The 16,596-nt window shown below is 47.6% G+C and overlaps 1 protein-coding gene across 1 annotated transcript in view; it reads right to left on the bottom strand.

Moving 5' to 3' along the window:
• SYNRG (synergin gamma) overlaps positions 1-11,132 on the bottom strand; it is a 321,615-nt gene extending 310,483 nt beyond the window's left edge. The window contains exon 1 of the mRNA XM_063954829.1: positions 11,031-11,132. Coding sequence (XP_063810899.1) covers positions 11,031-11,071 — 41 coding nt within the window. The 5' untranslated portion in view covers positions 11,072-11,132. The remainder of the gene's footprint in view (positions 1-11,030) is intronic.
• Between the last annotated feature and the right edge of the window lie 5,464 nt (positions 11,133-16,596).

Raw genomic sequence — 16,596 nt, 5'->3', positions numbered from 1 at the left:
ACTGCCTCCCTGTCGGAGGGAGACGTTGGTAAAGCAAACTTCAGGAACCTGCGAGGGGGAGACGTCTCGAATTTCCAATCTGTACCCCTGGGATACTACTTGTAGGATCCAGGGGTCCACTTGCGAGTGAGCCCACTGCGTGCTGAAACTCTTGAGACGACCCCCCACCGCACCTGTTTGTACGGCCCCAGCGTCATGCTGAGGACTTGGCAGAAGCGGTGGAAGGCTTCTGTTCCTGGGAATGGGCTGCCTGCTGCAGTCTTCTTCCCTTACCTCTATCCCTGGGCAGATATGACTGGCCTTTTGCCCGCCTGCCCTTATGGGGACGAAAGGACTGAGGCTGAAAAGACGATGTCTTTTTCTGCTGAGATGTGACTTGGGGTAAAAAAGGTGGATTTTCCAGCTGTTGCCATGGCCACCAGGTCCGATGGACCGACCCCAAATAACTCCTCCCCTTTATACGGCAATACTTCCATGTGCCGTTTGGAATCTGCATCACCTGACCACTGTCGTGTCCATAAACATCTTCTGGCAGATATGGACATCGCACTTACTCTTGATGCCAGAGTGCAAATATCCCTCTGTGCATCTCGCATATATAGAAATGCATCCTTTAAATGCTCTATAGTCAATAAAATACTGTCCCTGTCAAGGGTATAAATATTTCCAGTCAGGGAATCCGACAAAGCCACCCCAGCGCTGCCCATCCAGGCTGAGGCGATCGCTGGTCGCAGTATAACACCAGTATGTGTGTATATACTTTTTAGGATATTTTCCAGCCTCCTATCAGTTGGCTCCTTGAGGGCGGCCGTATCTGGAGACGGTAACGCCACTTGTTTTGATAAGCGTGTGAGCGCCTTATCCACCCTAAGGGGTGTTTCCCAACGCGCCATAACTTCTGGCGGGAAAGGGTATACCGCCAATAATTTTCTATCGGGGGAAACCCACGTATCATCACACACTTCATTTAATTTATCTGATTCAGGAAAAACCACATGTAGTTTTTTCACACTCCACATAATACCCTTTTTTGTGGTACTTGTAGTATCAGAAATATGTAACATCTCCTTCATTGCCCTTAACAAGTAACGTGTGGCCCTAAAGGAAAATACGTTTGTTTCTTCACCGTCGACACTGGAGTCAGTGTCCGTGTCTGTGTCTGTGTCGACCGACTGAGGTAAAAGGACGTTTTAACGCCCCTGACGGTGTTTGAGACGCCTGGACAGGTACTAATTGGTTTGCCGGCCGTCTCATGTCGTCAACCGACCTTGCAGCGTGTTGACATTATCACGTAATTCCTTAAATAAGCCATCCATTCCGGTGTCGACTCCCTAGAGAGTGACATCACCATTACAGGCAATTGCTCCGCCTCCTCACCAACATCGTCCTCATACATGTCGACACACACGTACCGACACACAGCACACACACAGGGAATGCTCTGATAGAGGACAGGACCCCACTAGCCCTTTGGGGAGACAGAGGGAGAGTTTGCCAGCACACACCAAAAACGCTATAATTATACAGGGACAACCTTTATATAAGTGTTTTTCCCTTATAGCATTTTAATATATATAGTCATATCGCCAAATAAGTGCCCCCCCTCTCTGTTTTAACCCTGTTTCTGTAGTGCAGTGCAGGGGAGAGCCTGGGAGCCTTCCCACCAGCATTTCTGTGAGGGAAAATGGCGCTGTGTGCTGAGGAGAATAGGCCCCGCCCCCTTTTCGGCGGGCTTCTTCTCCCGTTTTTCTGAGACCTGGCAGGGGTTAAATACATCCATATAGCCCCCAGGGGCTATATGTGATGTATTTTTAGCCAGAATAAGGTACTATCATTGCTGCCCAGGGCGCCCCCCCCAGCGCCCTGCACCCTCAGTGACCGCTGCTATGAAGTGTGCTGACAACAATGGCGCACAGCTGCAGTGCTGTGCGCTACCTTATGAAGACTGAAAAGTCTTCTGCCGCCGGTTTCTGGACCTCTTCACTTTTCGGCATCTGCAAGGGGGTCGGCGGCGCGGCTCCGGGACGAACCCCAGGGTGAGACCTGTGTTCCGACTCCCTCTGGAGCTAATGGTGTCCAGTAGCCTAAGAAGCCAATCCATCCTGCACGCAGGTGAGTTCACTTCTCTCCCCTAAGTCCCTCGATGCAGTGAGCCTGTTGCCAGCAGGACTCACTGAAAATAAAAAAACCTAACAAAACTTTTACTCTAAGCAGCTCTTTAGGAGAGCCACCTAGATTGCACCCTTCTCGGCCGGGCACAAAAATCTAACTAGGCTTGGAGAATGGTCATAGGGGGAGGAGCCAGTGCACACCACCTGATCCTAAAGCTTTTACTTTTGTGCCCTGTCTCCTGCGGAGCGGCTATCCCCCCATGGTCCTGACGGAGTCCCCAGCATCCACTTAGGACGTCAGAGAAACTTACATTTAATTTATTTATGCAAACCTTGTACATGAGAATGCTGCCACAGTATCATCTGTCACAGTTTTAGTAGATGGACAAAACGGGAGGCAAATCAATTTACTGCCTGTTGGGAACACGGACAAAAAACATATTGCTTGATACTTCAGTACCAACACATTCCAGTAACTGTGTGACCCTTATAACCAAATCATGTGCAATAAGCTTGGTTATACAAAAACATACAACCACTTTTTGGAGTTTGTATTATTTATGATGTTAATAATGAGCCTTGTGTGCAGTAACAGAGATGCATGTTAGTCATCAATTAAACATGTTGTAGTGCTTTAAAAATTAGGACAACATGCAGCCAAAAATACCTGCCATCCATTAACACATTCCCAACCAAAGCGCAAAAGAGAACTGTGAAATGTATAATTGTGATGAAACTGCTAAAATGGTACATCTTTTTATTTACTACATTTGACACTGGCACTACAATGCGTTATTATAATGGACCTAAAAGTTTTAGCTAATGCACACGAACCCTCTTAATTTAGGTGAAAGAAGAAGAAGCAACATCTTTAAAGTAAACCTGACACTTTTTAGACAGCACTTGTTTATGCAACGCCTATTGCATTATGCAAGTATACAATTAAAAAAAATATATATTGTATATGATTCCTCTGCAAAATTATTATCTAAAACATAAGAGACTTTATTGCAAGTGGCAGAAATAGTCCTCGATCTAAAAAAAACAAAAAACTTTTTTCACTCTTTTTGTACATCTCATTCTGTATATAATAAGATGCTGTTTTCTCTAATGTTCTCTAGACTTCAGAAATGAATGCTTATAGAAGGGTTTATACAAATAAACAAATTATAATTTAGCCAAGACTAATAAACATGTTATGAAGGGTACTGTAACACTCCAAGTTCTATCTAGAAAGTACCATGTGTGACATTTTTTTTTTTTTTTTTTACTGGGTTTGTTCAGCACCTAGAAATTATGTTAGAATGTAACTAGGGTAAGGACAATATATACACAGAAGTATGTTTCCATGTGAATAAATGTAGCATAGACCTGCACAAAGAATTCCTTATGGATGGAGAAAAGGGAAACATTTCAAAATATACACAGACTTCACAAGGGAAGAAATTGCTCCAAGCACAAAGATAAATGCAACACGTCACCAGTTGTTGGAAACATTTTAGTATCCTTAAAGAGGGCATAAGAAGATCAGAAAAATACTAGATGTAAACATCTGCACACCCTATGAATGGACACTAGTAACCCAGCAGAGCCCATAGATTAAATAGCAAATGGATAAACAAGCTAAGCACAGAATATCATGTATTTGCCTACCAAACAGACAAAACACAGGGACTTCAGAATCACTAGTAATCCCACCATCACACGGCTAGCTGGATTGTCTATGTCACAGGTTCTCAAACTCGGTCCTCAGGACCCCACACAGTGCATGTTTTGCAGGTCTCCTCACAGAATCACACGTGAAATCATTTGCTCCACCTGTGGACCTTTTAAAATGTGTCAGTGAATAATGAATACATCTGAGCACCTGCTGGGTTACCTGCAAAACATGCACTGTGTGGGGTCCTGTGGACCGAGTTTGAGAACCACTGGTCTATGTTAATCTATAAACTCATTTATAACATTTGTGACCTGTTCTGTATATTGTTGCCTTTAACAACAATTTTAAAAATAACTGCACAATGGCTCCGAATTGTGTCCCGGAAGGTTGGTGAAGGTACTTTGTAGCCAGTGTCTTCACACATTTTTCATGTGGAGTTACTACAGCAAAAGACAGTGTACACAGATGGACATCACAATGACGCACATCTTACAAACATTAGTTTAGTCTTAAAATAAAAATTATTTAGTAAGGCTGCATAATTTATGAGGTTTAAGAAGCAATCAGGTATTTATCCACCATTAACAGGCAATTGTTTCTTATTTAATAATATTTCTAATTTTCTATCCTAACTTATTCTGTATACAACTGTGTACTAATTTAAAAGAAATGTATCATAATGCCAATTTTAATAAATCAGTGGCCACAGAACACAAATTTACTTCCATGTAGTTTACAAACGTTGATTACGTCTTAATGTTTTTTCCTCCCCATTTATGTGAATATTGTGATAAACACAAAAATGCTGTTTTAGGCAACTGTTAAGCAGAAGAAGAAAAAACTACTACATTTTTAACACTACTTTCCCTAAAAAGCTTGGATTTATTTAATGTGCAATATATTTTATTGGCAAACCAAAGGCATTTTATATATCTAGTAAATTCTTAATGTGCCTGTACGTGTGTGCAAACAGAAAATAAGAATTTACTTACCGATAATTCTATTTCTCGTAGTCCGTAGTGGATGCTGGGGACTCCGTCAGGACCATGGGGATTAGCGGCTCCGCAGGAGACAGGGCACAAAAGGAAAAGCTTTAGGCCTAGGTGGTGTGCACTGGCTCCTCCCCCTATGACCCTCCTCCAAGCCTCAGTTAGGATACTGTGCCCGGACGAGCGTACACAATAAGGAAGGATTTTGAATCCCGGGTAAGACTCATACCAGCCACACCAATCACACTGTACAACTTGTGATCTGAACCCAGTTAACAGCATGATAACAGAGGAGCCTCTGAAAAGATGGCTCACTACAGCAATAACCCGATTTTTGTAACAATAACTATGTACAAGTATTGCAGACAATCCGCACTTGGGATGGGCGCCCAGCATCCACTACGGACTACGAGAAATAGAATTATCGGTAAGTAAATTCTTATTTTCTCTGACGTCCTAAGTGGATGCTGGGGACTCCGTCAGGACCATGGGGATTATACCAAAGCTCCCAAACGGGCGGGAGAGTGCGGATGACTCTGCAGCACCGAATGAGAGAACTCCAGGTCCTCCTCAGCCAGGGTATCAAATTTGTAGAATTTAGCAAACGTGTTTGCCCCTGACCAAGTAGCAGCTCGGCAAAGTTGTAAAGCCGAGACCCCTCGGGCAGCCGCCCAAGATGAGCCCACCTTCCTTGTGGAATGGGCATTTACAGATTTTGGCTGTGGCAGGCCTGCCACAGAATGTGCAAGCTGAATTGTACTACAAATCCAACGAGCAATCGTCTGCTTAGAAGCAGGAGCACCCAGCTTGTTGGGTGCATACAGGATAAACAGCGAGTCAGTTTTCCTGACTCCAGCCGTCCTGGAAATATATATTTTCAGGGCCCTGACAACGTCTAGCAACTTGGAGTCCTCCAAGTCCCTAGTAGCCGCAGGCACCACAATAGGTTGGTTCAGGTGAAACGCTGACACCACCTTAGGGAGAAACTGGGGACGAGTCCGCAGTTCTGCCCTGTCCGAATGGAAAATCAGATATGGGCTTTTGTGAGACAAAGCCGCCAATTCTGACACTCGCCTGGCCGAGGCCAGGGCCAACAGCATGGTCACTTTCCATGTGAGATATTTCAAATCCACAGATTTGAGCGGTTCAAACCAATGTGATTTGAGGAATCCCAGAACTACGTTGAGATCCCACGGTGCCACTGGAGGCACAAAAGGGGGTTGTATATGCAGTACTCCCTTGACGAATGTCTGGACTTCAGGAACTGAAGCCAATTCTTTCTGGAAGAAAATCGACAGGGCCGAAATTTGAACCTTAATGGACCCCAATTTGAGGCCCATAGACACTCCTGTTTGCAGGAAATGCAGGAATCGACCGAGTTGAAATTCCTCCGTGGGGGCCTTCCTGGCCTCACACCACGCAACATATTTTCGCCAAATGCGGTGATAATGTTGTGCGGTCACCTCCTTCCTGGCTTTGACCAGGGTAGGTATGACCTCTTCCGGAATGCCTTTTTCCCTTAGGATCCGGCGTTCAACCGCCACGCCGTCAAACACAGCCGCGGTAAGTCTTGGAACAGACAGGGTCCTTGCTGAAGCAAGTCCCTTCTTAACGGCAGAGGCCATGGGTCCTCTGTGAGCATCTCTTGAAGTTCCGGGTACCAAGTCCTCCTTGGCCAATCCGGAGCCACGAGTATAGTTCTTACTCCTCTCCGTCTTATAATTCTCAGTACCTTGGGTATGAGAGGAAGAGGAGGGAACACATACACTGACTGGTACACCCACGGTGTTACCAGAGCGTCCACAGCTATTGCCTGAGGGTCCCTTGACCTGGCGCAATACCTGTCCAGTTTTTTGTTGAGGCGGGACGCCATCATGTCCACCTTTGGTTTTTCCCAACGGTTCACAATCATGTGGAAGACTTCCGTGTGAAGTCCCCACTCTCCCGGGTGGAGGTCGTGCCTGCTGAGGAAGTCTGCTTCCCAGTTGTCCACTCCCGGAATGAACACTGCTGACAGTGCTATCACATGATTTTGCGCCCAGCGAAGAATCCTTGCAGCTTCTGCCATTGCCCTCCTGCTTCTTGTGCCGCCCTGTCTGTTTACGTGGGCGACTGCCGTGATGTTGTCCGACTGGATCAGCACCGGCTGACCTTGAAGCAGAGGTCTTGCTAGGCATAGAGCATTGTAAATTGCCCTTAGCTCCAGTATATTTATGTGGAGAGAAGTCTCTAGACTTGACCACGTTCCCTGGAAATTTCTTCCCTGTGTGACTGCTCCCCAGCCTCTCAGGCTGGCATCCGTGGTCACCAGGATCCAATCCTGAATGCCGAATCTGCGGCCCTCTAGTAGATGAGCACTCTGCAGCCACCACAGAAGAGACACCCTTGTCCTCGGAGACAGGGTTATCCGCTGATGCATCTGAAGATGCGATCCGGACCATTTGTCCAGCAGATCCCACTGAAAAGTTCTTGCGTGGAATCTGCCGAATGGAATCGCTTAGTAAGAAGCCACCATTTTTCCCAGGACCCTTGTGCAATGATGCACTGACACTTTTCCTGGTTTTAGGAGGTTCCTGACTAGCTCGGATAACTCCCTGGCTTTCTCCTCCGGGAGAAACACCTTTTTCTGGACTGTGTCCAGAATCATCCCTAGGAACAGCAGACGTGTCGTCGGGATCAGCTGCGATTTTGGAATATTTAGAATCCACCCGTGCGGTTGTAGCAGTACCCGAGATAGTGCTACTCCGACCTCCAACTGTTCCCTGGACTTTGCCCTTATCAGGAGATCGTCCAAGTAAGGGATAATTAAGACGCCTTTTCTTCGAAGAAGAATCATCATTTCGGCCATTACCTTGGTAAAGACCCGGGGTGCCGTGGACAATCCAAACGGCAGCGTCTGAAACTGATAATGACAGTTCTGTACTACGAACCTGAGGTACCCTTGGTGAGAAGGGCAAATTGGGACATGAAGGTAAGCATCCTTGATGTCCAGGGACACCATATAGTCCCCTTCTTCCAGGTTCGCTATCACTGCTCTGAGTGACTCCATCTTGAATTTGAACCTTTGTATGTAAGTGTTCAAAGATTTCAGATTTAGAATAGGTCTCACCGAGCCGTCTGGCTTCGGTACCACAAATAGTGTGGAATAATACCCCTTTCCCTGTTGTAGGAGGGGTACTTTGATTATCACCTGCTGGGAATACAGCTTGTGAATTGCTTCCAATACTGCCTCCCTGTCGGAGGGAGACGTTGGTAAAGCAGACTTCAGGAACCTGCGAGGGGGAGACGTCTCGAATTCCAATCTGTACCCCTGGGATACTACCTGTAGGATCCAGGGGCCCACTTGCGAGTGAGCCCACTGCGCGCTGAAACTCTTGAGACGACCCCCCACCGCACCTGAGTCCGCTTGTAAGGCCCCAGCGTCATGCTGAGGACTTGGCAGAAGCGGTGGAGGGCTTCTGTTCCTGGGAAGAGGCTGTCTGCTGCAGTCTTTTTCCCTTTCCTCTACCCTGGGGCAGATATGACTGGCCTTTTGCCCGCTTGCCCTTATGGGGACGAAAGGACTGAGGCTGAAAAGACGGTGTCTTTTTCTGCTGAGAGGTGAGTTGGGGTAAAAAGGTGGATTTTCCAGCTGTTGCCGTGGCCACCAGGTCCGAAAGACCGACCCCAAATAACTCCTCCCCTTTATACGGCAACACTTCCATATGCCGTTTGGAATCCGCATCACCTGACCACTGTCGTGTCCATAAACATCTTCTGGCAGAAATGGACATCGCACTTACTCTTGATGCCAGGGTGCAAATATCCCTCTGTGCATCATGCATATATAGAAACGCATCTTTTAAACGCTCTATAGTCAAAATACTGTCCCTGTCCAGGGTATCAATATTTTCAGTCAGGGACTCCGACCACACCACCCCAGCGCTGCACATCCAGGCTGAGGCAATCGCTGGTCGCAGTATAACACCAGTATGTGTGTATATACTTTTTAGGACATTTTCCAGCTTCCTATCAACTGGCTCCTTGAGGGCGGCCGTATCAGGAGACGGTAACGCCACTTGTTTTGATAAGCGTGTGAGTGCCTTATCCACCCTAGGGGGTGTTTCCCAACGCGCCCTAACTTCTGGCGGGAAAGGGTATAATGCCAATAATTTCTTAGATATCAGCAATTTTTTTATCGGGGGAGACCCACGCATCATCACACACTTCATTTAATTCTTCTGATTCAGGAAAAACTACGGGTAGTTTTTTCACACCCCACATAATACCCTTTTTTGTGGTACTTGTAGTATCAGAAATATGCAAAGCCTCCTTCATTGCCGTGATCATGTAACGTGTGGCCCTACTGGAAAATACGTTTGTTTCTTCACCGTCGACACTGGAGTCAGTGTCTGTGTTGACCGACTGAGGTAATGGGCGCTTTAGAGCCCCTGACGGTGTTTGAGACGCCTGGACAGGCACTAACTGACTTGCCGGCTGTCTCATGTCGTCAACAGTTTTTTTGTAAAGTGCTGACACTATCACGTAATTCCTTAAATAAGACCATCCAGTCAGGTGTCGACTCCCTAGGGGGTGACATCACTAATACAGGCAATTGCTCCGCCTCCACACCATTTTCCTCCTCATACATGTCGACACACGCGTACCGACACACAGCACACACACAGGGAATGCTCTGATAGAGGACAGGACCCCACTAGCCCTTTGGGGAGACAGAGGGAGAGTTTGCCAGCACACACCAGAGCGCTATATATGTATAGGAACAACCTTATAAATAAGTGTTTCTCCCTTATAGCTGCTATATATGTTTTTATATGCCAAATTAGTGCCCCCCCCCTCTCTTTTTTACCCTGTTTCTGTAGTGCAGGACTGCAGGGGAAAGTCAGGGAGACGTCCTTCCAGCGGAGCTGTGAGGGAAAATGGCGCTTGTGTGCTGAGGAGATAGGCTCCGCCCCCTTCACGGCGGCCTTTCTCCCGCTTTTTATGAGGTAAAATGGCAGGGGTTAAATACATCCATATAGCCCAGGAGCTATATGTGATGTATTTTTTACCATAAATAGTGTTTTCATTGCGTCTCAGGGCGCCCCCCCCCCCAGCACCCTCAGTGACCGGAGTGTGAAGTGTGCTGAGAGCAATGGCGCACAGCTGCAGTGCTGTGCGCTACCTTTCTTGAAGACAAGATGCCTTCTGCCGCCGATTTCTGGACCTCTTCACTCTTCTGGCTCTGTAAGGGGGCCGGCGGCGCGGCTCCGGGACCCATCCATGGCTGGGCCTGTGATCGTCCCTCTGGAGCTAATGTCCAGTAGCCAAGAAGCCCAATCCACTCTGCACGCAGGCGAGTTCGCTTCTTCTCCCCTTAGTCCCTCGATGCAGTGAGCCTGTTGCCAGCAGGACTCACTGAAAATAAAAAACCTAAGTCTATACTTTTATTCTAAGCAGCTCAGGAGAGCTACCTAGATTGCACCCTTCTCGGCCGGGCACAAAAACCTAACTGAGGCTTGGAGGAGGGTCATAGGGGGAGGAGCCAGTGCACACCACCTAGTCCTAAAGCTTTTACTTTTGTGCCCTGTCTCCTGCGGAGCCGCTAATCCCCATGGTCCTGACGGAGTCCCCAGCATCCACTTAGGACGTCAGAGAAATAGACATTACATTAAGATATGGTGCACAATAAAATATAAAGCAAACATAACGTGCATTAACATACAGGTGAAAAAACATTTACATATGCACGCTGCAGTTTTAGGACTGCATGATAAAGGATAGCTGTCAATGCACAATTGGCTAATACACCATACATTTATATTATCACAATAATCATTGGGGAACATACAAATCCCCCAACATATTCAACATGCACACTACTTTTTAGGATTGCCTTCCCCAGCATACCTAAGAAATGAATGCACCATATATTTGATATATGCCTTAAAAAAAAAAAAAAAACAGAAAACAATCTGGAATCTATAGATAATGGCAGCAGTTACTGTATATAGGAAGTGATAGACACACTCCGTCACTTCGGACTGTGTAACTGTATATAGTCGAATGTCGCAATCGGCTATATTTCAGAGCCGGGGGAATGGGGGAGTACCCGGGGAGACAGAGATATGCAGTCATACATCCTTTAATGCAAACACCTGACCCAGTTATTTTGCTTTGTCATATTATTGGCAGACAGCACCTGCCTTCATAGAAAAAAAAAAAAAAACAGATCCATCAAGCCATCTCTTTATCTTTTATTTAATTCAAAAAAAAACCCGGAATACTCGCCTTCCTCTGCCGGTTCCGCCGGCTCCCGGTTGCATTGCCATCTCCCTGTCGCTCTCTCTATATATGCTTGTAAGGAGAGACCGATACCACTTCCGGCAACAAATGTACGTCGCTTCCGGTACCGGTCCTTTACTACCCTTATACGATGGTTGTGTATGAAAATATTGCACTGCACTCATTTCCTACAGATGATATGTAGTGTGAGTAATGGTCCATGTTGTGGGTATTGGAGTCTAACACCGTGGTAAATTGAAAATAATACGAAATACGAGTTAGACGCTGCATGCGTGGAAAGCACAGAGGTCTATTTACTAAGCCTTGTAGAGAGACAAAGTGGACAGAATACCAGCTCCTAGCTGTCTTGTTTCGAACACAGCCTGTGACATGGCAGTTAGGAGCTGATTGGCTGGTACTTTTTCTCTCTCAACTTTACCTCTCTCATAGGCTTAATACATAGATCCCAGGGTTATCGCTAAAACCACAATGGAGAAAGGATATCTGACGACAATAGGGGGAGGAGCAAGGGCAGATCAGGGTACGCAAAATGTACCGTTGCGGGATCGCTTCGCAAGCAACACGTCGCGCAGGTTACTAAAGGGAGTAGTTGGTGGCGTGGATAGTGAAAGATCTATCCTGCCGGTGTAGCGGTCCTTTAGCCCTCTTGGTTCTAGCATCTATCCCCGTATGGTTGACATGATTACCTGCATTTCATACATAGCGGATGTACGTTAGCAAAAATAAGATTTTACTCACCGGTAAATCTATTTCTCGTAGTCCGTAGTGGATGCTGGGTACTCCGTAAGGACCATGGGGAATAGACGGGCTCCGCAGGAGACTGGGCACTCTAAAGAAAGATTTAGGTCTACCTGGTGTGCACTGGCTCCTCCCCCTATGACCCTCCTCCAAGCCTCAGTTAGGACACTGTGCCCGGAAGAGCTGACACAATAAGGAAGGATTTTGAATCCCGGGTAAGACTCATACCAGCCACACCAATCACACCATATAACTCGTGATAGGAACCCCGGTTAACAGTATGATAACAATGGAGCCTCTGAACAGATGGCTCGCAATAACAACCCGATTTTTGTAACAATAACTATTTACAAGTATTGCAGACAATCCGCACTTGGGATGGGCGCCCAGCATCCACTACGGACTACGAGAAAATAAGATTTTACTCACCGGTAAATCTATTTCTCGTAGTCCGTAGTGGATGCTGGGGACTCCGTAAGGACCATGGGGAATAGACGGCTCCGCAGGAGACTGGGCACATCTACAGAAAGCTTTAGGACTATCTGGTGTGCACTGGCTCCTCCCCCTATGACCCTCCTCCAAGCCTCAGTTAGGACACTGTGCCCGGAAGAGCTGACACAATAAGGAAGGATTTTGAATCCCGGGTAAGACTCATACCAGCCACACCAATCACACCATATAACTCGTGATAGGAACCCCAGTTAACAGTATGATAACAATGGAACCTCAGAATAGATGGTTCGCAATAACAACCTGATTTTTGTAACAATAACTATTTACAAGTATTGCAGACAATCCGCACTTGGGATGGGCGCCCAGCATCCACTACGGACTACGAGAAATAGATTTACCGGTGAGTAAAATCTTATTTTCTCTGACGTCCTAGTGGATGCTGGGGACTCCGTAAGGACCATGGGGATTATACCAAAGCTCCCAAACGGGCGGGAGAGTGCGGATGACTCTGCAGCACCGAATGAGAGAACTCAAGGTCCTGCTCAGCCAGGGTATAAAATTTGTAGAATTTTGCAAACGTGTTTGCACCTGACCAAGTAGCAGCTCGGCCAAGTTGCAAAGCCGAGACCCCTCGGGCAGTCGCCCAAGATGAGCCCACCTTCCTTGTGGAATGGGCTTTTACAGATTTAGGCTGCGGTAGTCCCACCGCAGAATGCGCCAGCTGAATAGTGCTACAAATCCAGCGTGCTATAGTCTGCTTAGAAGCAGGAGCACCCAGCTTGTTGGGTGCATCCAGGATAAACAGCGAGTCAGTTTTCCTGACTCCAGCCGTCCTGGAAATATAAATTTTCAGGGCCCTGACTACGTCCAGTAACTTAGAATCCTCCAAGTCCCTAGTAGCCGCAGGCACCACAATAGGTTGGTTCAAGTGAAAACCTGATACCACCTTCGGGAGAAGGTGAGGACGAGTCCTCAACTCTGCCCTATCCATATGGAAAATCAGGTAAGGGCTTTTTCATGACAAAGCCGCCAATTCTGACACATGCCTGGCCGAAGCCAGAGGCAACACATGACCACTTTCCATGTGAGATATTTCAAATCCACGGTTTTAAGTGGCTCAAACCAATGTGATTCCAGGAACTCCAAAACCACATTGAGAACCCAAGGTGCCACTGGGGGCACAAAAAAGGGGCTGAATATGCAGCACTCCCTTACAACGTCTGAACTTCAGGCTGACATCCTTCCTGGCTTTGATCAGGGTAGGAATGACTTCCTCCGGAATGCCTTTTTCACTCAGGATCCGGTGTTCAACCGCCATGCCGTCAACGCAGCCGCGGTAAGTCTTGGAACAGACAGGGCCCCTGCTGCAGCAGATCCTGTCTGAGTGGCAGAGGCCATGGGTCCTCTGAGATCATTTCTTGAAGTTCCGAGTACCAAGCCCTTCTTGGCCAATCCGGAACAATGAGTATAGTTCTTACTCCTCTTTTTCTTATTATCCTCAGTACCTTGGGTATGAGAGGGAGAGGAGGGAACACATAAACCGACTGGTACACCCGCGGTGTCACTAGAGCGTCCACAGCGATCGCCTGAGGTTCCCTTGACCTGGCGCAATATCTTTTTTATTGAGGCGGGACGCCAGCATGTCCACCTGTGGTCTTTCCCAACGGTTTACCAGCATTTGGAAGACTTCTGGATGAAGTCCCTATTCTCCCGGGTGGAGTCTGCTGCGGAAGTCTGCTTCCCAGTTGTCCACTCCCGGAATGAACACTGCTGCCAGTGCTACCACGTGAATTTCCCGCCCAACGGGGAATCCTTGTGGCTTCTGCCATTGCCCTCCTGCTTCTTGTGCCGCCCTGCCTGTTTACATGGGCGAGCGCCGTGATGTTGTCTGATTGGATCAGTATGGCTGGTTTTGAAGCAGGGGCCTTGTTTGGCTTACGGCCTTGTAAAGGGCTCTTAGCTCCAGAAAATTTATGTGAAGTGAAATCTCCTGTTTGGACCACAGTCCTTGGAATTTACTCCCTGTGTGACTGCACCCCAGCCCCGAAGGCTGGCATCCGTGTTTACCAGGACCCAGTCCTGTATTCCGAATCTGCGGCCCTCTAGTAGATGAGCCCTTTGCAGCCACCACCGCAGCGACACCCTGGTTCTTGCCGACCGGGTTATCCGCTGCTGTATCTGGAGATGGGACCCGGACCATTTGTCCAACAGGTCCCACTGGAAAATCCTTGCGTGGAACTTTCCGAATGGAATTTCTTCGTACGAAGCTACCATTTTTCCCAGGACTCGTATGCATTGATGTACCGACACCTGTCCCGGTCTTAGGAGGTTTCTGACTAGAGATGACAACTCCTCGGCTTTTTCCACTGGAAGAAACACTTTTTTCTGGTCTGTTTCCAGAATCATTCCCAGGAACAGAAGACGTGTCGTCGGGACCAGCTGTGACTTTGGAATATTGAGAATCCAGCCGTGCTGTTGCAGCACTTCCCGAGAAAGTGCTACCCCCACTACCAACTGCTCCTTGGACCTTGCCCTTATCAGGAGATCGTCCAAGTACGGGATAATTAAAACTCCCTTCTTGCGAAGGAGTATCATCATTTCGGTCATTACCCTGGTAAAGACCCTCGGTGCCGTGGATAATCCAAACGGCAGCGTATGGAACTGATAGTGACAGTCCTGTACCACAACCCTGAGGTACTCCTGGTGAGGAGGGTAAATGGGGACATGTAGGTAAGCATCCTTGATGTCCAGAGAGACCCTGTAATCCCCCTCGTCCAGGTTCGCAGTAATCGCCCTGAGCGATTCCAACTTGAACTTGAATCTTTTGTTATATGTGTTCAAGGATTTTAAATTTAAGATGGGTCTCACCGAACCGTCCGGTTTCGGTACCACAAACATTGTGGAATAGTAACCCCTTTCCTGTTGAAGGAGGGGTACCTTGATAATCACTTGCTGTGAATGCAGTTTTTGGACAGCCACCAACACTGCCTCCCTGGCAGGGGGAGTTGCCGGTACGGCAGATTTTAGGAAACGGCGGGGGGGAGACGACTCGAATTCCAGCCTGTACCCCTGAGATACTGATTGAAGAACCCAGGGATCCACCTGTGAGAGAGCCCACTGTGCGCTGAAATTTCTGAGACGGGCCCCCACCGTACCCAGGTCCGCCTGAGCAGCCCCAGCGTCATGCTGTGGACTTACCGGACGCAGGGGAGGACTTCTGCTCTTGGGAACTAGCTGTGTGCTGCAGCTTTTTCCCTCTACCTTTTCCTTTTGGCAGAAAAGATGAGCCTCTAGTCCTCTACTTTTTTGGGGCCGAAGGGACTGTACCTGATAATACAGTGCTTTCTTTTGCTGTGGGGTAGCTTGTGGCAAAAGTTTTGATTTCCCAGCCCAGCCGTAGCTGTGGAAACGAGGTCTGAAAGACCATCCCCAAACAGTTCCACCCTCTTATAGGGCAAACTTCCGTGTGCCGTTTTGAATCGGCATCGCCCGACCATTGCCGAGTCCATAACCCCCGCCTGGCGGCAATGGTTTTACATAGCGCTTATTTGTGATGCCAGTCGGCAAATATCCCTCTGTGCATCACGCATGTATAAGACAGCGTCTTTTATATGCTCTATTTTCAGCAAAATATTGTCCCTATCTATAGTATAAATATTATCCGACAGGGAATCTGACCACGCAGCTGCCGCACTGCACATCCATGCCGAGGCAATAGCAGGTCTCAATATAATGCCCGTGTAACCGCTTTTTCTACCCTAGGGGGTATTTCCCAACGTGACCTATCCTCTGGCGGAAAAGGGTACGCTGCTTAGAAATTATCAATTTCTTATCGGGGGAAGTCCACGCTTCCTCACACACCTCATATCAATTTCTCAGATGCAGGAAAAACTACTGGTAGTTTTCTGTCACCAAACATAATACCCTTTTTTGTAGTACCTGGGGTATTATCAGAAATGTGTAATACATTTTTCTTTGCCTCAATCGTGTAACGGGTGGCCCTATTGGAAGGTACACTAGTCTCATCGTCGTCGACACTGGAGTCGGTATCCGTGTCAACATCTGTGTCTGCCACCTGAGGTAGCGGGCGTTTTAGAGCCCCTGATGACATTTGAGACGCTTGGACAGGCACAAGCTGAGTAGCCGGCTGTCCTATGTCGTCAAACCTTTTATGTAAGGAGTTGACACTGTCACGTAATTCCTTCCATAAGTCCATCCACACCGGTGTCGACCCCGCAGGGGGTGACATCCCATTCACAGGCATTTGCTCCGCCTCCACATAATTATCCTCATCATACATGTCGACACAGCAGTACCGACACACAGCACACACACAGGGAATGCTCTGACAGAGGACAGG

The sequence above is a fragment of the Pseudophryne corroboree genome, chromosome 2 (assembly GCF_028390025.1).
Source record: "Pseudophryne corroboree isolate aPseCor3 chromosome 2, aPseCor3.hap2, whole genome shotgun sequence".
NCBI classification, from domain to species: Eukaryota; Metazoa; Chordata; class Amphibia; order Anura; family Myobatrachidae; genus Pseudophryne; species Pseudophryne corroboree.
This window is presented reverse-complemented; position numbering and strand designations above follow the sequence as displayed.